Here is a 26011-nt window from a genome sequence, read left to right on the forward strand (position 1 = left end):
TTACAGAGACTCAACGGAACCAGGTGAAATCATTCACGTATGAAAACTCGAGAGAGGAGCCATCTCTTTTTAATCGCATAGCTTGAACTCGCACGAGGAATNAGCTTGAACTCGCCCGAGGAATTCAAGATCCCTTTTTTGCTCACTTTTATCTCATTGAGTACTCCCCCCCTCCCATGAGGTTTGACATTCAATCTCCCTCTCCTCATTCAGATTCATTGGAATATCAATTAGGTCCCTCAAAGCAAACCAATAACCTCATGGCTTTGGATTAAAATTGATCCCCTGACCAAGAAACGATGGAGGCTGGCTCATAGACTTGGTAAGCTGATCAACCGGACTTGCGGGAGATGGCTCTGGTCATTGAAACCGATAATAATAAAGGCAGCGATATCATTGTGACAGGAATAGGCCTCGTACACTGTACAAATAATACGCGCTATGTAAATAATACGAGCGAGCGGTGGACGGAATGTGGTCACTATTCAGACAGGCAGGCCATTCCATATCATCCGGTCATCATCGATCTTCTCCATTCAGGAAGATCTGAACATGAGTGAAAGTCTGGCAGAGATTTCTTTCACGATGACCACCCATTTATACCTCAGGAGGCGGGCCTATAGGATCATGGAGACTGGCTCATCCTTGCCTAATAATGGCAGATCAAGTGATGATCTTCGAGCACCCTCGGGGGCCTTCTTTGAGCTCTGAGCGCATTTGATGAATGGGTCCATAATATCTGGACAATTAATGACCGACCGACCACTCGACCTCCTGGCTGATTTGCAACCCTCAATCATAACCACATGGATTACGATGTATCCAACCATTCCAGAATTGATGCTCATTTCGAGTTTCGGACGTCTGAGTGGCATCAAGGTTGGACACGCCCGGGTCGGGAATGCCATTTTTGGTTCATATCTCAATTGTACCCGCGGATGCAATGACCAAGGCTGTTCATCGCACTTTCTTTCAATGAATCTGAGAACTTGAAAACACAACCAGCCGTGATTTACGCGTCTTGAGATCAGATTGATGATCGAGCATAAAGGCTGCCAGATTGATCCTCGCTTGATCTGAAGTGCTAAGAAAAATTTCAGGGAATCTGATTGACCGTTAATCGGTTCAAAAATTAACACCCCAGTTTCGTACAGCACTATCGCTGATTGCGAATTATTGTTATAAGGTGGTAAAAATTGTTTTTCAATTATCGAAAATTTATAATGGATGCATGATTGGATGGTTTGCCCGAAGAAGAAGAACATCAGAATTCAGGCCCATAAAATATGGAGGGTAGGAAAAATAGTTCGCAGAAAGATTGCTTGGAATCGATTAGTGGATGTTATTTTCAGCCAGCTTTTTGAGGCAACTCCGGTCTAAATCGACCAACTCTAGTGTCTTTGTGGAAGGTGTTTGTCACGCAACAACGATCCTACTAATTGACCTCTATTTCTTTTGCCACCAAACATCCAGCAAGGCCCCTTGAGAACATTTCGTTGTTATGCATACCACAATAGCGATGGCGGCTACTTAAGGAGGAGACTCGCACTATCGAGTGTCCGCAATTAATTCACATTCCTTCACCAAACAAAGGATGAGGTCGGATATTACATAATGGCCATATATTCTCAAGTTCGAAATGCCAAATTTATTGATTCTTGCAGTCATGTGAGCTTGAGAATTGTACGAAATATAATTTGAATGTTGAGAAGAGGCACAAAAAAGGATCTCTTTTCGAAAATTCAGCAGCCTAAGGCTCTCAACAAGTTTATTTCTTCATTCAAACCGAGACAACCGAGTCCAGAATTACCAGGCAACCCAAGTCGAAACGGGACTAAAATAAATCATAACTCTCACTTCGAAAATGTAGGAAGCCACTAATCATGGGGCTGATGGATGGAGTGTATGGGCTTTTCCATGGAATTCGAATTTGTACGATTAACCGTGGAGTATTTTGGCAACGAGACTGACACGAACAAATACGGCCAACAATAAAGGGAGGCATGTTCATGCTTTCTTAATTGCCTTGCCATATGTTGCGTTTTCATCTCATATGATCTCAATGTCAATATCCAAGAGTGAGAAAATACCTGAAGATCAGGAACGCAAAACTAGGAATCTCAACTCTTTCCACGTTCAATGCGTTTCGGATGTCATCCCCACTAATTTCATTGCTCACAATTTGGCCCGAAAATGACCTGCCCTCTTCTGCCTCATTTTCCCCTGCTGTTATAGTAGTGGGTACAGTCAGGATCTGGTGCCCTGCCCCCATGCTTTAAGCATAGCTATGGGGATGAGGATGGTGAGTAGTAGTGGTGCCATAAATGTGGTGCGGGAAACTTTCATCTGTGGAATTTCTCCCCATTACTCCTAGATAGAGCTTGGCGGTGCTAGACGAGCTCGTAACCGGTAAACTGACTAGTGTGGTGGATCCCGTCTCGGCTTCTGCCACCCGAACAGGGTACGCAATAATGTTCTCTCCTTCACTCTAATCTTGATGGATGCATCTCAGGCACGACAAATTGGTCTTGGCCCAGCGGAATCTCCACCCGCTCAGAAGGGAGGAACCAGAAAAAATGGACGGAAATCAACATGAACCCTTGGCTCTCCCTTTTTTTCTTACCTAATTCTATTCACTTTGACATTTGTGGGTAAATGCCGGCGAAAAGGCACGAAAACCGCAAACGAGGAGGAAGGAGAAAAAAATCTGTCGCATAGCAAGCCTAGCTAGAAAAACGCAGGGGAAGTGAAGGTTTCTCATTTTCAATTATGCATATGAGAGAGCCAAAAGACGAAGAAAATCATAGCCATTATAATGCCTCGACTTAGCTTAGCTCTCGAAGAGAATTTGGAAAGAATTTTGACCGCATTTGACACGACATCAACTTTGAGCACTATGGGCCATGAGAGCGACTGATCCAGTGCCAGCCAGCTAAGGGATCGGAGCAAGAAATTGGGCTCGGAACTTGACAAATGATCTCCGAGGCTTTTAAGTCTTGGCGAAAATTTGCATAGGCGCCTTTTAGTTAAGTAGGCCAGAGAGCAGAACGAACACCAACCAGCTCTACGGGCTATTTATCTTAGAAGTCGGTAACACGTGGGCCATTATCCTAACTGAAGTAATGATCATGTGAAGTGCATTCCACAACGTGTCCATGGGGGAATGCCCATTTTCAAGACGAGGCTACCCTTCTTTCTTTTCAATTCGCTTGATCCTTCAACTTCAGAACACCGTTGTGCCAAGAGGAGCTTCGACCATCGCTTGGAGCCCTCTTGAAGCATGCTAGAGCAATGCAGTTGGTAATTCATTCTAGTATTACTACATTGTACATATAATGCTTCGTTCCCATGACGTCGTCATCGTCACCATTCGTCATTTCTCATTCATTATCCATTCACTCAAGTGATCTTGATCGTAGAAAGTGGGCAGGGAAACTTTACTGGCCGGAATTTCGTACGCAAACCGCCAGCAATCGAGTCGAGGACCAGACGCCCATCCATTCATCCATCTACTAGGTCTTGCCATTCAACCATCTAGTCATCCCTCACCACACGTGGACGTCATCAATTGCCTGGCCATAAGCTACGAAGGAACGTGCCACAGACAGGGAGGCAGAAGAGCCCCCCTTACTTACTATGGGCGACCAATGAGCCAGTGCCCATTGAGGTGCGTCGGGGAGTTTCTGGCCAGATTCAGCTCAATTTTTCAATCGGATAAAAAACCAACTTCGTTTTTTTTTTTAATTCTCGACTGTCAGCACTGTTTTCTTTCGAGCGGGCTGTTGTCAGCATTGCATTCGCCAAGAGCAAAGATTAGTGAAGGTAGCCTGTTAGGACGAAGGCAATTACCAAAGCTACCTTCACTTGCATTCGAATAGATTTCCATGACGACGATGGGCGAGACTGAGAACTACAACTGCTGCTCCAGCACAACCAACAAGCCAACTTTGTGAACAGTTTGCTGGAAAAATGGAAACATGAGAGTGACTGCGGATGGTTTCAAGCAATGCCATCATCCGCCAAAGCAATGTGAAATGGAAACTTGACTCGATTAATTGAGCGCTTTCTTCGAGGCAACGTGCGAAATTGCAAGATGTTGTCGGATTCAATGACAAGAAAATCCCAGATTCAATGCACAATGCCAACTGCCATGTTGGCTGGGTGGGCACACAAAGGAAACACCGTCTTCTCTTCTACTTTTAGTGCCTTAGCTTAAAGAGACACTCTCGACGAGATGCTTGCGTAGCCGTGGATCGCATTCCACAATCATGCGGGTTAAGAGATCCTTAGCGGGTGATAGCGGGTGAGTTAAAAAATCAGGAAGCTTGTGGATCGTCAAAAGTCACTGTGGTTGGATCAAATCCCCCCCTGTCCTCGAATCACAAGCCACTTAACCCCTGATTAGGGAATCGGAGACGCCGTTGGCAGCCCATCGCGCATTTTCTCGTCATTCAATAGCACATCAAAGGATGAATGCCAAGAAGTTTGTGACGAAACCCACACTCAGAAATTGGCATTTGGCCACTTTGATACTACGTTATACTTGAAGCTCTCTCTCAAGTCGAGCGTGACTAGAAAACAAATATCCTACGGCAAAACCTACGAATATCGCTACAAAATATATTAGTGATTTTTGGTTTGGTTTTTCACGGGCTTTTCGAACCGCTACAGGGAATGTAATCCCCGTTACCATCAAATGAAAGGTTTTGATTTGTCTATTTATTACCTTTCAATATTTTTTTGATAGTTGGTCTACCAACGAATTTGAGTTGGCAGACCGAGGTAGTCCTTGAATGTAGGGTTGATCTGGTATGCTATCTAAAAATTTGTCCAAGTCTGACTTGAAAGATGCAACCGGATCAACAAGGCCTACGTATTCCCTACGAATATTAGAGGGAAGCAAATTAAACAATGAAGGAGCCCGAGAAAGAAGAGATGTGGACTTCATTTTTCGAACTAGTCTGGATTCTCGAGGACTTGAAGGTGCTCTCAATACGCACATTAAGCCTCTACGGTCACTAGAATTGACCGTAAATCTTAGGTTGGGACAAATTAAGTATCAGATACCTTTCGAACCTTCTCTGCACATTGCCAACCTCCAACTTTTTAACATTAATTCAACAAAAGGTCGTTAGGTCAGCGCGGAAATTTAATGAATGAGCTGAATCGATGACTTCCGGATTGGGAGAGAGATTTTGCCATGAATGATGAGCAGAACCAAAACGGTTTAGTTGGCTTCGGATAATGGATATGCGTGTTCTTGGTGTTGAACATGAGAGGTAATGAATGACGCAAAGGGTCAAACACTTTGCCTTTGACCTCGTTTTAACCCCAAACCACCAAACTTCCGTTAGTAACTAAAATGTAGTTTGTTTTCAAGTGCCACGTAGTATTCTGCAAATCTACTGTCACATGTCCAATGATTGCGATATGGTGAAAAAGATCAGCATCATTGATTTAAACGGGAGCAAAATCTAATCCGTCTACTGTACGAGCTATATCATTTAAAGGGGTCAAGCCAGCACTTGGTTAGAGTCCAAGTTCTGGTTCCATCGTCCTGATCTGGTTAACCTTTTTTCCATGGGACAGTTATTAGCCTTTGCTTAATGGTGGCCAAATCCCCGATCTCATCTGGTTTTACTCACCACCACGCTTGTCCAAGTTCTTGGCGTTCTTCATGGTTTCTCCGGGCTTGGCCCACAAACTGGGCCCGTAGATAGCTGTATCTCGTGGGGGCAACTTAGGTGGCTTGTCCCTGGATCGAGAGCGATTCCCATTGCCGCCACTGGATCCGCTGGATCCTGATCCTGCCACCGAATAGGGATCTTCATCACTGGATCCGGATCCAAATGGTCGAGTAGCAGCATGGTTGGTGGAGATGGTCATCAATGACCGGGGCTCCATTGAGCGGGGTCGCATGCGAGGAGCTGAAAGAAGGGTTAAACCAAAATTCAAATTCATGATTGCTACATGGCTGAGAGTTCGGATGGTTTCCGTGCTTGCATGAGTCGAATCAATGATCAGGAATAATGGTCAAATTGTCAGTTTGCAAGTGCCCGGAGAAGGGGACAAAAGGGATCATTCCAAGCCTCCCGGGCCATTGGCGGTCAAAAAAACAAGATAACAATCCGGGTAAAGACCCTCCAAACAGGAATTGATTTTTACCCTCAAGGACGTCGGGCAATTCACATGGAAATTTTGTTTCACGGTCTTCTCTCAACATTCAATGGTTTACGTGTATGCGTATAAAATGCCACTTTCGGAATTGCCGCTATTTGTGCATGGGTGCTGGCTTAATCATAAACGATGCGTTCCATGATCGACCGCCACCAAATGTCTAAAAAGAGCTTTAAAAATCCAAATAGGGTGGTGTGATTACAGACCCCGCTAAATTGGCAAACGAGTGGAGAGGAAAACCACAAGTTCTTTCATCTCTGTAATGGTTAGCGAAAACAGCGTTCTATTATGATTACTTCATGCCAAGGAAATGTCCCAATGTTTCTAGTCGTACATTTGACTGGCAGTCAATCCGCAAACCTCATTCAATTTTCAAAGACAGCCACAAAAAGTTCATTGGCTCTATATTGATTTTGGTTTGGTTTGGTTTCTTTCACAAGTTTTCAGTGAGTGCGACCTAGATTCCGTAAAAGTGCGGAAGGAGCTACTGGTCACAGATGCAAATTCGTGGCATATGGTCCAAATGCATCTGCATCATGATAATACACATAATACACATTGGACGAAAAATCTGCTTATCTCCCAGAAATGATTGATTGAGAACACCATTCATGTGCTGGAGCAAGATTGAAGAGCGAAAAGTGGGTCCTTTCTGGCCGAATGGCCAAAGCACTGATTTCAATTAGCTTTTGAAGCATGGGAATTGAAAGACGATTAACTTACTATTTGGCACATTCTACCATTCTGCATTTGCTATTGCTCATATTCTTGTTGTTGTTGGTCGAGTTGTAAACACTTTTTCGAGCATTTAGAACAAAGCGACGCCGTCGGTGTGGATGGTACTGAATAATGAGGGCTAGTTGCCTTTGGGGACTTCTGATTTATTGCTCAGTGTAGTCGGGGGTCCATTTCCGAAGGCTCGAGGCCCCACGCATATCTCCCCTGACTTATTAAACCATTGGGCTGTCGTCGGTAACCCAGAGGATATGCCGTACAGACTGTACGGAGGTACGGTACGTACGAGTACAATACCGAAAACCCATCTCTTTGTTGCGTATTGGATATCATTCATAGTAGATCATCCGCCTTCACAGAATTGGCAGCCTCTCAGGTCATACGCATACGCATCTAATGTTCCAGTTTATGACTGAGTCCAAGGCCCAGGGTTAGCACAAAATGAATTCACGATAAGTTCTGATCAAATGCATGTGATAGGTATACTATTTATAGTTCAACGATCTCCCCCTAATTTTGGACATGTAAGACATGGCACAATAAACCAAGGGATGAACTCACCAGGCGGAAGCTTTGATCTGAGCATTTCAATCGCGACAATGTTGATAATTAGGATCCAGATGGGTGTGTGCAAGATCTCGGCCTCATTGGAGTGTCCAAATGAAATCACACTGATGCATTGCGCCTCCAATTTGCGACGGTCGGGGTATGGACGTTTCAGCTCTCTGTTCATGTTCTGTTGGAATTTCTTCATGTCAAAAACCTGAAAACGAGAACGAAAACGATCACTTTTTGGAGCAATTCGGCATGAACGAGGGGGGCTATCCACTTCTTGACAAAATCGGAGGAAAAGTTGGTGGTCATCCTCGTTTGTGTCTTCCGTGTTTTGACAGTTCCCAAGGTAGTCAATCCAGAATATGGTACTCATGATATGGTGTAGGGTACTCCTTCTTCATCTCGATGAGATTTCTATCTATTCAAATAGTGGCCCTATAGTATTATGCCTTTGGTGGTAATGGTGGTAGAGGCGTTGAAGTGAATCAGGTACTGTAATTGGGCGTTGTTGCAAAGCCTTCTCTCTCTGTTCAATACGTCTCGTCTTCTTCACCTTGAAATGCTCGAGTTTTGGAGAGGACAACTAACATAAGAAGGTACTCATATCGGACTGGTTCCTACCTCCTTACTGAACGTGCGTATTGTTCGTGAGTCTACCAAAGCTCCCTCCTTTGCATCGGTCATTCATTCCATTGGAATACTCGATCCCCAAACCAGATGGCTATACAGTAACACCTAAAGTAAGTTGTAGTACCAACTTTCATTAGAACACGCCGAACAGCAGCATCAGCTCGCTTCGGGGACACTTTTACGCCCTTATCGGCCTCAGGAGGGAGGCATTGTGGATAGTCCATCACTGTTGTTGGTCGGTATGATGCCCTCATTGATGCCTGGGCTTATCATCAGATTCAGGAACCTCTCGCTCACCAAGCAAGGTAAGCTATAGACTCAATGTTCGTCTCATTGTATTATTGGCTGGTCCAAGGACAACCGAAAAGGTCCTACTCCTGTCTTCATCTAACTTTCCTTCTGTTGTGGTGATCACCTTCCATATGGCATATGAGATTACATTGAGTACCCACAGAGACCCTTTTTTTAACTTCTCGTGCCCTTTTCAAATACATGTACAATGTTGATGTTGGAAGAAGGGATACAATCATACATAATGTCTTCTAGCTACATACAACCATCGCTCGAATATTTGCCAACATAATGGCAATCACCGTGTTGCGTAACAAGGGAGCGAGCTAGCACGACTCGTTCATTTCCAAAACAAAGAAATAAGAAATGCCACCAATCATTGAATGATCTTTTGCAATGAATGGCAAATAAGTGAATCTCGAAGTCAATGAAAATACCCGTGATTCCCTCTTACAAGTACGAACATCCAATATTCCGGTAGGCTTCAGCCTTGGGTTACCATCGTAGTGTCTACCGTATCTGTATCTACCGTTGGCTTGTGTGCAATTTGCATCATTGGAATGAGAGGAGGTCGGTCTTGAACTGATCTGATGGCCTTACCTTAAATGGCTTATCACTTTCCAGCAATCCTGCCGGCAACTTCAGGATATCGTTGCTGACCGCACTCTCCTCGTTTGTGTTCTTGACCCGAACACCCCCCTTGGAGATCCGTTTGATCAGGATGTTCCCCACATCGTCCATTTTCAATTTGAAGCCCTGCAAGCCAAGAAACACTCGAATAACAAAGATGATGATGATAATGACGATGATGATAAAGTCAGTTGGGGATCATGAAATTCGTTCAGACGATACACAAATAATAGGGCTCGATGCAAGCATTAATCGCCTCTGGCTTCAATTTAACAAGCATGAATGCTTACAATGTTGGTTTGCCTTAGTCTAAGCATTTTTCTCTAGTTTTTAAGACATTTGTCTGACAAAATCTCCCTATCACCATTTACATCTACCTCTCAACAGTCTGCTTGCTCTGTGTTAAGGATGGATGGCTAGAAGGTTAGTAGGTCCTTCTATGGGAAGGAGACCGTTGCGAAGAAACCACATTGTGATGATCAATTCAAGTGCTACTGTCCACACAAAAGACCTCATTAACGAACGCTTCGCATGAGGGAATGAATGCGTCGCTAAAGACTCGGTCAGTAGTGCTTGTACTGAATGTGCGTACCGTACATACACACCTGAAATGTACAGCACATTCTAAAACCATGAGAGAATCGACCGAGTTCATCGGGCAAAACAAAAGAAAAACACCTATTGAATGTCTAACCTCGGACCGTTGTTATGTGTTAGGCAAGCAGGTTGTGCGTCTTTTCCTCGACTTCTTCGACTTCTGCATGCACTCAATTGCCATTGCTATGATTGAATGAACAGCAATTAGACAACAAACACACGTTCTGTTAAACCAATTGGTGTTAAACAAAAAAAAAGAATGCGATTCTGATGATGCTTATGAGACTCTGAAATTAGACATGCTAGTAAGTGAGGTTCTTAAGCGTTGGGTCGCTAGAACCTCACTAGTCTCATGACGACGGAGAAGGCAAGAGAGAAAGATCCCTCTGTTTGGGCATCATCGACCATTTAGCAAAGGCGTTCAAGTTGTCTCTCCTTCAACCCAATTTGGGATGATCGATGCCAACACTCGGGAAACAGCCAACGGAAGTGAGCGGCTGACAAACTGACTGAATGGATGAATGGCTGGATGGATCTTCGCCCAATATGAATGCAATCGTATCACAACGCCTTATCTTCCTTGAAATGGTTTCAATCATGGGCTCATCGTTGTCGCCATCACCATTATCATCATCATCATCATCGTCGTCGTCGTGCGGGATAAAATCCTGCAGAATTCGAAGACGAGCTGACACAATGATTGACTTCCTCGAGGGCTCATGTCAAACAAGGGTTTAAAGAAGGTGAAATACGCCACACGTGGCCTAGCATGGAAAAACATATTGGTAGAGGAAACGCTGATACTATTTTGGAAGGACGTCTTCACATTCAGAGCGATTACACTTTGTGCCCTCTGCAGAGTGATGCCCGATAGTCAAGCCTCAAGGCTTGGGTTGGTGGCACATTGGTGGTCCCGACCATCGGGATTTGATAGACACCCTCAGCCAATGATTCTCGCTGTCCTTTGATTGAAAGATGGGATAGCTTTGTACTAATTCAAGGCTTGCTGGGGTACCGTATTGGTAGAGCCAGCGCTTTCCAATTTGCGAATCCTGGTTCGATCTTCTTTGCGGTATTTAATTACAGCATAAGTTGCTGCTTTAACAGCTTAAATGGTCAAATCTTCGGCAATTCCCGAGATTGAGGTAATAATTAATGTTGGTTGTAACAATGAAGCGGGAATATCCCTCCATTGGTACACCCATCATTCAGATGGCAGGCCGAGCGAGAGAGCTGCCATCTGACTTCGTAACAAACAAAACAAACAAACAGGCTTTGCATTAACCGTTGAGCCTCCTAGTGAAAAGAGAATAGTTTACCGCCAAGCACGAACCAATGTCAAACCGGAAGACGGAAACGCAGAGGAAAAACAGTTTAATTTGCTCTAATTTGAATGCACTGATTGACTTGAACGGGGGCGCCTGCGGCCCACGAAGCCCATTGTGATTGTTTTAATTGATGCCCTCTTCCTGAAGGAAATTGTGGTCCTCCTCTGTCACAACATAACAGCCAAGTCATGACCAAGATCACCTCTTCCATACTCTCTTCCATGCGTACCTACGGGTGCGTACAAATACTAAGCGTACATAGTGCGTGTTTGCATCCATTGACTCCGTAAACTCTGTAACGAATGTCGAATTGTTGTTGCTGGGGTTGGTTAAGGTGTTGGTTGAGATGGTGGAGGAGGTTCAAATTAAGGAACTCCTAGTGGCCTTAATGAACTTTGAGGGGGGTTTGATGTTCGCTCTCCGTGGTTAGTAGCTTACTTAGTTGGTTGACTTGTGCTTGGGTAGGTATCAATAGATGTGTGAGGGTTTCCTGGTGTATCATTGTCAATGAATGTCAAATCCAGTGGTAGCAACGATTGTACAGTTTCATTGATGATCCCAGATGACAAGGGCCTTTGTACCCAATTGTACCCAAGAGAGGAGCATCGTTAAAATTTAGCCAAATCATCAAACAGGATCACAAATGCGCCTGAAATGATCCTGGCGTCTGGCCATTTGAACGCGACTTTTCACAACTACATACTATCACTTGATCTTGGTTGTTCTATTTCTCAATCATTTTTATCGGCTTAATTCAACGGAAACGGATGACTTGAAACCTTTTGGATTGACTTATTTCAACTCAAGCTGAGCAGCCTGTTAGGTCATCTATATCGAGTAATAAAAGACAGGAAAACCATGTCATGTTCAAACCACCCATTATTCATTAGTCGACCACGTTTGTTCGTACCCGTCAAAAGTAATTACGAGGAAGCTATCTTAACTCAGTAGTCTGGATATTGGATTTCAATTGGGCTGTTACTTTTATCTGACCGATTGATTGCTTTTGAGGGAAAAGGGATCCTCAAATACTACGTACTTATGCGTTTCTAAAGCGGCAAAGCAACAGAGATGGCCTTAGCATTAATAGAATGAAGGGCATGTTAAGAAATGCACCAAATAGCTAATGTACGTACAAGTACAGTACCACAGACCTGACAGTTGATTAATCCAAAACCCATATCTACATCGTCAGTCACCTATGATTTGATCTACATATTTTGTATTCTAGCCAAGGAGGGCCCCTAAAGCAATATTTGCAAACTGGGATTGGCCTTCAACGTCAAGCACTTGCATATTGATGCCTATTGTGTACATACATGTAGTGCATACCTTAGAAGAGACACCATGCTTTGTACACATGTGGATGGATGGATGGATGGATGGATGGATGAATAGATGGATGGATGGATGGACATGAGTGTGTGAGTACTTGATTGTGTACGTCAACAAAAATAAGGCGGAAGGACATTAAGGTAGGACGCCTTTTAAGAAACCCAATTTCACCCAACTGATTCAATCTGTCTGCGTCCATACCTACTACGCACATATACATCTTCTTGCTCGGATTCAACTAATGGCTCGCCTCGCGTCCCATTTCGCAAATCATCTTTGGTCAATTTAATTTGCATTCTTCATTAGCCTCCTGCTCAACACTTCCGAAAAAGCTTCACCACCATCATCGTCGGGTGCCCTCACGACCACACCAATTCACTCAGCTTCAACCAATTGACACCCAAAGGGTGGTTGGCAGAATAGAATGAATGGCATTGGCCAATTGTCCTGCATATCCGGACTATGCGAAAAGTGAGAAACCCCTTAGAAAGACAGGCAGACTGATTGATCCCAATATTCTCATTTCATCCGCCAAATGATGACGAGTTCTGGGCAAGAATAGGCAAGGTTGGTAGGTAGGTAGGTAATTTGGTTGGTTGGTTAATAGGTAAGCTGGGGGTAGGTAGGCAGCTCATTCAATAACTAGAGTAATTGTGCCATAAGGAATGTCTGCCACCACTTTGATGATGAGTAATGGGGCCCATTAGAATCATAAGCAACCATTTGAGAAATGAATCAAGGGCCATTATGGGACCACGACGACAACGACGACGACGACACTCTCCTTGTCTGTCGTTTTCTGAATGGCTCTGGATGTGGAACGGTTTCCTTGTTCCGGAACTATTTTCCGCTATCGCCACCAACACGCCTAATTCCGATGAGTGCATCAGAATGGAGCCCTCCTTTGTGTCCCTTTCAGATGTGGAAGTGCGTACGCCACAAAGTACAAAAGAAAGAGGAATTCTTGGGGCGTTGCTCTATTATCATTCTTGATAAAGAGTTGAACAATTTCTCGCCCCCTTTTTCGAAGTATGTACGTATGTCATACTGTAGGTTGACGACAAGTCATTGCGAGAACGCCCGCCACGAAAAAACGAGCTTGCTTCCGTCTTGTGCAGTGTGTGATCAGTTGATCATGAAGTGGGTTGGTTTTGGTCACCTAATGCCAAAATCTGGGGCAAAATTAAGGTTGCTATAGTTACAGTTATAAGGCATAAGGCCCAGTTTTAGGTACATGGCAGATTGTATCACATCATGGGGTAATTAACTATATAAATAAATAGCGAATATCTGATGTTTATCACTCAACAGCCGAATTGCACTCCCTTGGAGTCGAGATCTGCAGGAAAAAAGCCGTGGGTGGTTTCCTACCGCTAAATCATCATAAGATGAGCATACCACTCACGACTCTCAGAGGGAAATAATCATCATTAGTTAAAAAAACCTTCGATATCAACCCCTTCACAATCGGTGACCTCAACTATTGTAGGAAGAGGCCTGAATTCCTGGCCAAGCTCACGCAAGGATTCATTTCTGTGCGTACTACAAGCATTTTGTAAGAGAAGAACCGGAAGACTTTCAGTTGGATTGATTTCAAGTTTAATCAATGAGCTCGTCCAGAAGCTTTGGAAATCCATTAATTAGGGCCTGCGTCGGAAACAAGTTTGGCAATAGGGGGAGTACATAGCATTCTGGCTCGGCATTTTGAGGCTCATGCTCTCATGCTAGCACGTTGATATGCTTTTTACCTGGCAAAATACCATTTGAAATACTAAATAATTGGACTTCGCTACTTAGAGGGATTGAGATGAATAAAACGCAACTAACCTGTCCAATGCGGGCGATGATATCGAGGGTGGTCGCATCTCGCATGGGATTATCGAAACCCGACACACCGATGCGGAAACCGTCAAATCCGTCATCTGAGCCGTTCACGGTGAGAACGGGAGCACGGGCATAGGCCTTGGCCACCCGACGGTTCCGTTCCAGGACTATGATCTTGGCCCAAATCTCATCATCAATCGATTCCCATTTGTCTTGAACCTCTTGGATGTGATCCTGAAAATATGGACGAATAAGGGTTTGAATCGAGGATCGAACCGATGAATGAATAAAATACGCAAGTCGAAAGAAATACAACACATGCTAACTTTGACGGGTTCACAAACCCTCGGGTGATTGTGCCCATGAGGAGAAGAACGCACAAACACACACGCAAGTACATACATACAGGTAGTGTACCTACGAATGTCGAAAAGTGCCCGAGGCCTACTCCTGGTTTGCCGTGGAAAACGATGCACAGTTTCCGACCTGTTGCCATCAATTGGCTGCCTTCAGCCTCCATTTTCTTCGACACTCGTCATCCCACATTGGTCAATTTATATGAAGTGAATTAACGGCTCGATGACGCATTCCTGTCCAAACTCAGGGACGCTAATCGAGCCAGCCAATATTTCGTGTTCTTGGTCGATGAAGTGAGCTTTTGCACGTCCGAGTGAGTGAGTGAAGATAGCCCATATTAATGCGAGCACCATTCATATTCTGACACGTGTTCAAACAGAAAAAGGTGTTCCGACTTCATCTGTCCATTGTGCTACAACGAGTATCGCATTCATCTCAGGTTGACCAAACGGAATCATTGGAGTAATACGTAAGTTGGGGATGGAATGAGGATGCCAAATTTAGTCTCATTTCGTGCCATTTTTGACAGAGGAACGAAACACTACCAGGAAGTAGATGGCTTTACTCCCCTCCATCGCCTTAACAAAAACAGCAGCAGCAACAACAACAAACAACAACAACAACAACAACAACAGGCTAATAATAGTGAGAAGGTCTAATACAGCAACAACGTGTCATCCGCCTCCACACAAATTTTCACACTCTTTATCTTTTTTTCCCCTTGATATCCTGATCATACAGCTTGTCCTGAGAGTTAGGACCCCACATTCTACAATGTCAGTAGAGTTAACTCCAACATCCCTGACAACGTGTCAAGTCATTACGCATTTGTGGGACAAACTGCGGCCGACGAGGCTTGAGAGTTGCCAATTCATGAAAAGACGCGAAGTTGGAAAAAAATCCCCGTCTTTGCTCGGCTGTGTGAAAATCAATTTGACAGACTTGAACTCGCTTCAAATGCTGTTTGCGTGTGTACGGTATATAAAGGAAAAGAATGCATCCTATTTAGAATGACGCGTAACACTTGCCGCAACAAAAAGTCGACATTTCTGACCTCCTCTTCCTCTCCCTACTCCGACTCCCTCATTCTTGAGGCTTATCTTCATTAATCTTTAGACATTGTATGTTTAGACAATAAAGGACCCGAAAAGGGATTTACAAATTTTCAATACGGGCTTGAATTCTGATTTGGCCGCATTGTTCTGGAGTGTAGATTTTTTTCGTGGCCACCATTTACCCTGCTCAATGGGGTCGCAAGTGCGGAAGGGCTCTTTTATGCGGGACAATTTTGTAGTGCTCAGAGCGACAGAAGGACCCGTTGGTCTGGCCCCGTCCGCAGCATTTTTCTTCGAGGCAAATTAATGCATCTACGTAGGGTGCCTACCCTGGTGTCCAAGAGATCTTTCTTTGAAACAGAACTTTTATCGCACTGGTCTTTCAAAAATCAGGTGGCTGTGTGTAATGAAGCTCAGTTATAAAGAACCTGGTAATTGTAGGCTTGGCTTGCAATTCATAATGGTAATGATGGGGATGTCGAGCTTGGATGGAAGTAGTAAGCGAGCGAGTGGTGCGAGAAAGAAGAAGGTGACTACAATCCAGGAAAGGATGGAGGGATACATGGATGGATAGACGGATGGATGGATGGACAGTCAGTTTGAAGCACGCAGGCACAGGTAGGATGACAAAAAACACTATGGTGTAATAGCCTAATGACTAGGATTCCCAAAACGACGCCAGTGTAATTGGAGGCACGATGTGATAAATCAACGCTAACTCCGTCCAGACTGGATCATTGGGCAGATCACAAGACCATTTGCCAGGGTGTAATTGTCACGATAAACTCTATGAAGCTTCACAAAATGTTTGTACAATCCAACATCAACCTTAATGCATCATCTTTGTGTTCACATGGATGGGCAGTATGCTGACCATGAATCATCAAAGAACGGAGTTCTGGCCCCTGGTTATTCAACTTGTAGGCATTAGCTTCCAACCAGAGGATAACCTAGAAACTTGCCCCAAAGTACTACAACATTTGTACAGATGCAGAGAAAAAGGTCGTTCTAATTTTTTAATCAGATCCAAATCAGTGTGAAATCCCATTCTAACGAGCCCCAATCTCTCTCTTTCTCCTCTTCATCTTATCATCATTATTATCATCCTCATCACCATCATCCTCTTTCTCATTTTGCACGACATCAATTCTCAGTCATTCCACGGCGCTGAAAGAGGTTTCATCATCATCCTTTCCTCTTGCGTTCCTTCTTATCTATCTCACAAGTTCGGTTCCATGTATTACCATCCAATGCAGTACACGTCTAATCTTGGCTTCGAACGTCTTAGCTCGATGTGCGATCCTCCTGCCAATCCAAGATCTGCCATAATTTAGTCTCAATTCACTTCCCAGTAATCTTGTCGGCACGATTCCGTGGCATTCGGGATCGATCCGCGTCAAAAGCACTTCCAAACCAATTACTGAAGGAGCGATTTATGTATCGGCAAAATACGAACATAACATCACCTCATGTTGATGGCTTGAGAAAATCTGACACCTCCGTTCGACGAATTTCAGCCTGATCAAGAAGCACTTCAATCGAGTGGAGATAAATGCAAGTGAAAACTGCTGCTGTCCACTCGCTTGGTCTGAAAGAACTCGAGACACGCTGATAACGGTGGTCTCAATCTCAGACGAGAACAAGTAATCTGAAGCAAGGAATGGCAATTTGCCGCCATCCAAGAACTACCAGGATATACACATCCTCACCTCTCACAACCAGGAAGTTCAGCCTGTCAGAGATTCCTCGACATTCGTAGACCAAGTACGAGTAATCAACAATATTGCTGGCGTTTTTAGAGCTCATGAGGGATGAAAACTAAAAGATGCCACCACTGATCTCCTTGGGTCAGAACAAAGAGCAAGCAGATCAAGCAGAGAGGCATTCCGGGTTTTGGAACACTTGAACGAGCGTGGTCAAACATAGCCCAGATAATTGCAAGCTTGAGCTCAAATCATCTCCACACTCTGACTGGTTTGCCCTTAGGGCTCAGGAAAATGGCAGTTATTAACCGTTATGTACGGGAGCTTGATGCGCATAGAGGTGGTCTTCAAGCCGTTCGTTGATTGGTCGTGATCGTCTTGATCCAGATCCTGAGTGAGACTTCTTGGTTTCTGTGACTTTGACACCCGCGAAAAGCCAACAGCCCTTGGCAAACATATGGGCAAATTGAGATCATGTGCATGCAGGTCACACACTAGCACACAAACACACAAACACACAGTCACGCTCAGCGGTTGACGTTTCTTGCGAGTCAGCAATATATCTTGGTTACAAAATGGAATCAGCATATTGGAACGGATACCGTCATTATTTGTATCCTAACCCAAGTAGGACAAAACAATGGAGATGGCCTGCTTCAAATCTACCTTCGTCCTCAATGTACGTACGTAAACACAATGCTTTGCTCAAACAAATCTACGCGTTTTTCTAACCCGCAAAATTATAAGGAACAGCTTTTATTTTACTGTTTATGTAGTCTTAGCCCGGATTAAAAACTGATATGCACAAAACAAATCCAAAACTCTAACTTCCACAAATCTAGCTATAAAAATTAGGAGCACATTTAACACAGGAATACAAATTAGGCTATGAACTTTGAAACAGTTTTTGTGTTTTAGGGGAATAATTGGTCCTGTTTTCACAAGCTATGGCTCGAAAAGCCCCAAAGTCAACAGAATGCCTTTCTAAATGTACTTTTTGTCTTTGTAAAACATATTTTCAAAAGGTAACCTTTTTTTTGTTCTTTGAGTGACGTTTTATGTCATTTTTGAACCATTTTGAAGTAATAGTCGCACAGGAAGAAATAAGATAATCTTTCAATTTTTTTATATTAAATATCGGTATTATTTATTAGAGCTTTCGAGTTAATATATGTAGAGGGGGCATTTTCGAGCTATAGTAGAGGAATCAAGGGCCATAAAGTCCCAAATAACTCAGTAGGGGTTAAATACATACCACATCAGAATTTGTGTGCCAGGTCTAATGAATTATGCACCTAATTTCCACCGATTAGGTTAATATAACCATTTTTAGCATAAAAAATCTTAGCATGTAACTTTTTGAAAAGAAAAAAAAAATCTTACCATTTTGCAGGCTGGAAATGCCAATCTATGTTCGATCCTTTCCGTCAAAACTTGATAAGGCATTTTAACCATTGTGTAAAAGTATCGTGAAAAGGGACAGTGAAGCATCAATCCGGTCACCTTTCGCCGAGGACAAATTGGACAATTGCCCAAAGCCCTGACATGAGGAACTTCAACAAGTTTTTCTGCCCATCCGCCATCCTTCCAACCATCTATCCATCCGTCCATCCGTCTATCCGTCACTTGGGGTAGGATTCTAGGAAGATTCTTCCATCCAATTTTCGTCTCTTTCGGTATTTCCTCGAGTGCTTGGATTGTGTGAAAAAGCCATGCCGACTGTCCCATTGAACAGCCAATCCTGAGCGTTGCTCCTACGTCCATCTTTCCGTCTATCTACGTACGTAGATATGCACTCACTTTGAGCTTTGAGCTCTTCTTCTCCATTGGATCTGGTGTCCAGGCTGACCAATGCCGCCGTTCATAGACTCTTTAGCCTCTGGTTTTGACCGTAACTGTCCTTGTTTCGCATCATCTTCACCTTCCGTTGTCGGAGCCCTGGGCTTCTTCAACATTACAACGATCTTTAATCAGCATTGTTGAGTATGGATAACGAGGAGCCTCAACCCATGATGCACTTTGAAACTGGTCATGGCCCTTTAGCCTAGCCTACTTAATAGGAGAACATGCCACATTTCACGCGTAACTCAACCACGTCCCAAGAAAACCGGATTCCAGACTAGTTGTGCACTGTGAGAAAGAATTCGACCCCCAAAGCTGAGTGGATTTCCCCCTCCCCAAGCCATTAAGGACGTTTCTGATCACCCAAAAAAATAACCATTCCTGGGAATCCAGTGGTATTACGCCCCTCTGAGCATCTCCGCTCCTACAGGTATTAACTGACATCGGCCGAATTCGGTCAGTGCAGTTTGAGCGGCACAGATTTGTGGATTACGAAAACCCGGAAACATCCGTTGGTCGTGGCGGCAACATCTTTAGCACTTCAAAATCGAGTTTAGCTTCTTCTCGCTCCGTCCGTGGTCATGGTCTCTTCCTCCATCTTCTTCATGGTCTTCTTCATGGGCTTCTTCGTCTTCTGCGTCTCTGACAGACAGACTAGTCATGGATATCGGATAAGGAAAACGACGACGAGCATCCAATCCCATCATACCATTCCGATTGCATTTGCAACCACAAATGGCACCCCTCACGGAATTCGCGATAGGCATTCAAAGCGCCTCTAAACGAGGCTTTTCAATGATGTGTGACGGTGCTGCCGTTGTTTCTGGATACAACTGTTTTCCATTTGTATCGCCCAGCACTCCTCGCTCAAAGAACAGAGACAGACAAATGTTTGCGGGTTCGAGACATTGACAAAAGTATCCATGACAAGTTCACCTGACAAATTCACCGTACATCTTTGCTGTCCGAAACATATACTGTACATATGATAATATTCACCAATCTGCCACCAACATATCGCAATTTCTATCCAAGAGCAATATGGGGAAGTTATTCTGCTGGACTATGAGAATGGTCGGTAAACGCCATCTTATCGTACATTCATTCAAACTCGGTGATGAACAAGGAAGAACAGCCACGACGACGAAACGACGAAACGAGTTGAGCAGTTCAAACGTTACTTTGTTTGGACGAAACGAATGAGGCGGAAAAAGAGCCCACTAGTAATACTAGTGCTAATAGTAGTGGTAGTAGTATTGCTAGTAGCGAGCGACAGAAACGAGTTTCGAACCATCTCCTCCGTCCCCTGGCGTCACCACTTTGACCTATGAATGTTGGCCATCATGATGCATGCTCATCCATTTGTGTTTGGCTTTTTAAGATGATGACCAAGACGGAAATGAGGCCCAAACGCGAAGATTTGAGACAAAGAGGAGGATGAAGTTGGCGTAGAAGAAAAGAACCTCCGGGAGTAAATCGCCATTCGATTTGCCTCTCCGGTTTTGAAGTCTTACCTGAAATTTGAAAGAGGAAACGGATTATCAAACATGAGCAAGTACGTATTACCACTTGCGGTGGGTTTACTCAATTTTCCGATTATGAGCCCGACATGGCGTGACTGGAATCCAATTAACTCTGGGGAGACGATCAGAGTTCAAGGTTGTGCGAATTAGCCTTGAACAAAATGCTCCTCATTAAGAAGGAACAAGATCATCAGATTCATCATCCATCCATCCATCCAACCATCCAACCATCCAACCACCCAGCCAACCAATCCTTGTTGGCTGGTGCCTTTTTGCGTCCCAGACAACATGAGAAACGACGACAATGTTTTTGCTCTGAGCTATTTAGGCTCCATTTCCTCGCCATAAATCTCACGTCCTCACGCCCACCCACCCATACATAGATACAGCCAAACATAAAAATCATGATGATCACCATGTTGGAAAACCAAAGTACTTGGGAGGAGGTATCTATTAGATTGCCGGTTTTTGGATGTTCTTTTTTAAGATCAATTATTTGTGATTTTTCCACACGCATATTGCATAGTCATACCGAGCGAAAAAAGGGGTTTAGTTCACCCGCTTCATCCTTCCTCATCAACTCGAACAACGATGGCAACAATACGAAACATGCAAACTCAAACCAAGCACACGAAAGACATGAAGAAGTTTCTCAGAGGTTGGTTGGTTGGTTAGTTGGCCAAGGCCATGAGCGATCTCATTACCACGATTATTAGCTTTGGGTTGTCGAGTCTGGCAAAGGTCAGACAACTGCCAAAGATAGAGATTGGCCAGTCCAAGGCACATTTGACTCTTATCCCGCAACATTTCGAAGCAATCGTGCATTAATCGAGTAATAATTGTGTCTGATGAACCACGGGTCCACCATAAATAGTACAATGTGGAAGGACCATATGCAACATGCCAGTCCGGGTGCGTGAACCTTCACAAGACGACTTATCACCTGCTCTGGTGTCAGTCATCGCAACCTGAATTCTTGGATAATTTGCCCTTTGCAACCCGCAAACGATGCCAAATTGGCTGAAACACTAATGACGAAAACCAGATCTCGAGTAATTTCCCGACAACGTTTGCTCGACCTTGGCATTGGCAGAAACACAATTGAGAGTTTTCACTCTACTCATGAGGATTGAACTTGGAACTTGGGTAGGAGCGTGGCCTGACAACCGTTGTGGTTTCAATGACAATAAGAGCTCGTGCTGTTGCACTCGTTGTTGTTGTTGTTATCATCGTCGCTGATGATGATGGTGATGCTGCCGAAGCATCATGAATTCCATACTTGCTTCTTGTCCTTGAAAAGTCGTGAAGATGGCGGAAAGTACCAAGCAAACGAAGGAAATCGTCTGTTAAGAGCAACCCCAAAGAGCAGACTGGTTCACCCCAGATCACTATCGGTGTATCGTGACCCAGAAAATCAAGTGGTTAAGTCACTAGTGATCAATTAACGCCTACTTTCGTCTTCACCTTCCAATCTCGTTGACGAAACCAAAATCAGAAAACACGATCGATTTGCAACGAGAGAGCTGGAGTCCGCTGCCAGCCAGGTTAAAACCGGGTTAAATAGGTTTGCAAAGTAGCTAATCTGTGCTGCGATCAACTGACAACAGTCACGGAGATGTCTGAAACCATGTTAACACATACCGTTATCAGCGGCATGGACGTTCACTTGAAAAACATATTGTCCATAGGCCAATTCCTCAATCTCGTTCCGGTTAATTTGGCTCTCTGGGGAATCACGGAAATTTGATTTGTTCCAACTTGTTCATTGGCCATAAAGATAATCCTACTGATAGTCCTTGCCATCATCATCACATCCTCTGCATCTGACACATTGGATGATCAATGTGATTTGGTGTCTGCAATTTTCATTCCAATGTCTGATAGGCTGGCTCCTTTTTCCTTAGAATAACTACACACAAGCATTTCGTTCACAACCTCACAAATCAAACCCTGATTGGACAAAGAGTCTACAAATCCTTTTGTGAACGGGTCAAAGTGCAAATAGAATTATAACTTGTAAGAAGAACAAGGTGTATTTTGTGTCCTAAAGGCACTTTCTACTCTATTTTTCGTAAGCAAGAGTTAATCGTCTTTCGCATTCCGAAAAAAAAAATTGAGCCATTGTCTTCGGTTCAAGAAGATGGAAGAAAATGATTAATAATTGGAGGGCCAATTTCGGTTTCCTCTCCGTCAGGTTGAGTTTTGATGCTCAATTTTGTCCCTCACTCTCAAGGTTGATGAGCTAAGATGCAATAATTTAATTCACGTAGCTGGACTCCCTCCCATCATACACATGTCAAATAAGACAGGGGCAATTGGCAAAAAATTGGCGAGCAACATGTGTGTCCTTTCTCTTCACCTAGCCAACAACAGTTTTACAAAAGCACCTTCAGATGATTTGAATGCACTTGGTAATAACACCAGAATCCTTCCTGAGGGAAAACCAATTTTGGTGGCAATGTCTGCCTCCATAAAAAAGTAGCTCCTTAATGCGGACTAATTGTAAAAAATCAAGGCCAATTTAAATTGGATATGTTGCCATCAAGCCAGCCTCTTCCGAAGACCTTCTTGAACCAAGGCAAGAGAGACGTCAACGCATGTCCTGAGCGACCGTATGTACGTAGTAAATCTTTACTGTGTACGTAAACCCAGTAGAAATTTGACAACGGCACTGGGACCAGGTTGACACGCAATGTTATTGTAGTTGGCATGGGGTAATGAGGCAATAGCCAAGTGATAGACATGACCAATGTCACGTTAGACCCCTACAGCTAGACTAGACCCGATGGATTTCTCCAAGAGGCGGAAAATCTATCAAAAATCAAACCAATAAACTGATAAATCTGACGAGCTACACGTAGAGGCACGATTCATTTACTGGTCCTACGTGAAGCCTCAGACGAGGTCATTTAGGATATATTGAAGAACGTCTTGACCATTTTTGCCACGAATGATAGCGCTAAATCATTCCTCTGAAAACTCTGTCCAATTCCGAATTAGTCAATTCCATTTCAGTTGATCATGTCCCCATTGAATGGAGACGGAGAAGAAAGTACCTGTTTGTTGATTTTTGTTCCGTCTCAAGTCTAGTTAATTGTTGATAGATTTGGCAACAACGCATAAATAAAACTGCACGGTCTGCATACTCGACATCCTCGTACATACGCGTACCTACTAAACACAGTAAACACACGAACACTTGTACGCACGCACGCACGTACGCAAGTTCCAAATGACTTGAACGTGCGGTGAATTTGAGGTCAATGTCAATTGTGACTGTACCACGAGTCAGTAGTACTCGTACATATGCATAAGGGTTGAATACCCCCACGTTGTAAAATGGATTGGAGCCGGAATTCCAATTCCTCATTGAATCCGTTTGGCCAAGCTGATGGATAATTGACCGACCGTATGACGGTATGTTTTCCAAATTGGACCCAGTCCAGTTGCGTGCAAGGACTTTATTTTAACCGCAATCGGCATTCCTCGTTAATGTCATTAGAACCTGAACGAAAAACGAAGCAAAATCGAAATGAACTGCTTTGAAAGCGTAAGAATGAGTTTGTATTGTTCAAAGTTCGTTTGGGTCGCGTTCCAAAGATCGATATTGCTCATGGTGCTGCATGATTGGGCCACGAATGAAGTCAACCATCAATGGCAAATGTACCCAACACTCCTTCGACTTTAGACAATGGCAATGGTATATTTGGTGAGGAAAGAAGCTTTTCATAACGGATCACTGGATCACCACGTTCGTCCTGTCCTCCACCCGATCACACTCAAATAATACACTTTCTAACAACCCAGCCAGGTTTTGGCATTGCGAAAACTGTTTCGATCCATCTCGGTTGACATTTAGTCACTCCAATTTGAACACGGATGAAACTCGAAACAATTTTGATGCTATCGATATCCAGCCAGACATGAGACTCAAAAAGGCAGATTCAGGCCTCTTCGCCCTCGAATCCACCCGGGCGAAATTCATCATTTTGAATGTGGGTGGAGGAGAATGCCAAATGCCACGAGTGGTTGGCCTGACGTTTTCTTCTTCTTTTTCTTCTTGTCCCCCGCATTGTCCGAGCTCTAAAAAAAGCATTGTTTGCGGCGGCCTTGTCAAGATTCAAGATTACACTACTACACCTCATCATCACCATTCTCATCCACTTTCGAATGTCCTCTTGAATAGTGGTGGTGAAACTTCAAGAGGCTCAATGGACCTTTTTTAGAATGGGTAAAGAAAACTAAGAATGAGATATGTAGTAGATATGTGCTCGTGAGCAAGGCAACTCTGTCCTGATTGGCACGAGTGCAAACTGCCGAGACAGCGTATTTGCCTAATGATCACGGTACACAACCTGAAATGAACTAGGAAACTTTCCGAGATGACCCCAGGAAGCTCAAATGAATGGCCCATTGGTAAATACAAAGACTGGACATCTGAGTGGTAAAGAAATCAACTTTCCATTCTCCGCCAGTCGACTCCATAATGTCTATTTTATGGGTGCCTTTCCTTCTCTCGTCTCATGATGTGAACCTTCTCTTCTTGTACAGTACATGTAGAACATGCTACAATATGAACATAGAGCAAGCGTATAGGTACAACGTACTTATGATTGCTTCAGAGGCCAGAGACCCATGCCAAAACTAAGAGGGATGGACGCTTCCATCTTCTACGTATTTGCAAGATATACCTGAAACACCTGTGTACGAGTGCCATGCCTCAAAAAGCCAACCGAGGTGACCGTTCATCGGACGAGACTCATCCATTAAGCAGAGAACCATCGAGAATAAAGGTGGACAGAGAAAATGATGAGCATGGGAAACATATTCATGCCTCAAACTGTCCAATCCTGGGGTGTCTGCTGCTGCTGTTGCTGCTACTTGACTTTTACTGGCAGGCAGGTCGCCAATGAGATAAAATGTACATGTACAGTGAATACATGCCAACGACTGAGTCAAGTCCCCCTCCTGTGAGGAATATGTCGGCTTAAGCGGCTGGAGGCTCATGTTGGAGGGACGACATGACCCGTTCAAGCGGTTAAGTGAGCCGATTTTCTTCTCATGCCAATTGGAAGAAAACCACTGGCATTCCCTCAACACTTTACTTGTCCCTCTGGCGACGTGGTGCGAGCCTACTGCTTAACGAATTTCCACGTAGCATGGAAGTGAGTGCCAAAAATGTCATCAGAGACGATTCGAAAGACGCCTGGTTGACTCTTCAAACAACAGATTGGCATGCACACTGAAACTAATGGTATAGTAGCATAGTATGTACTATACTAGGTAGTGCCCAAGACTTTGGAAATGCTCGAGAAATCGTCGGATTCTTGACCAATAATTTTGGGCATCCTCGTCATCCTCCGTCATCTCGGTGGGCGACGTCTGGTTGGCGAACCTCGTCACATGGGTTCGAAGCAAGTGCAACCAGT

At 44.0% G+C, this 26011-nt stretch overlaps 1 protein-coding gene across 3 annotated transcripts in view; it reads right to left on the reverse strand.

The window, feature by feature from the left end:
- Positions 1 to 26011, reverse strand: part of LOC131882965 (uncharacterized) — a 35883-nt gene that overhangs the window by 4048 nt on the left and 5824 nt on the right. For 2 of the 3 annotated variants that reach the window (XM_059230265.1, XM_059230264.1), the window contains exons 1-5: positions 18601 to 20554; positions 14106 to 14336; positions 8989 to 9144; positions 7474 to 7675; positions 5646 to 5927 (exon numbers count right to left, since the gene is read on the reverse strand). In XM_059230265.1, the coding sequence (XP_059086248.1) occupies positions 5646 to 5927; positions 7474 to 7675; positions 8989 to 9144; positions 14106 to 14336; positions 18601 to 18981 (1252 nt within the window). In that variant the 5' untranslated portion in view covers positions 18982 to 20554. Of the gene's footprint in view, positions 1 to 5645; positions 5928 to 7473; positions 7676 to 8988; positions 9145 to 14105; positions 14337 to 18600; positions 20555 to 26011 lie in introns of those variants that run through there. The other variant, XM_059230266.1, reaches the window with a different exon arrangement.

The sequence above is a fragment of the Tigriopus californicus genome, chromosome 7, assembly GCF_007210705.1.
Source record: "Tigriopus californicus strain San Diego chromosome 7, Tcal_SD_v2.1, whole genome shotgun sequence".
In the NCBI taxonomy this organism is placed as follows: Eukaryota; Metazoa; Arthropoda; class Copepoda; order Harpacticoida; family Harpacticidae; genus Tigriopus; species Tigriopus californicus.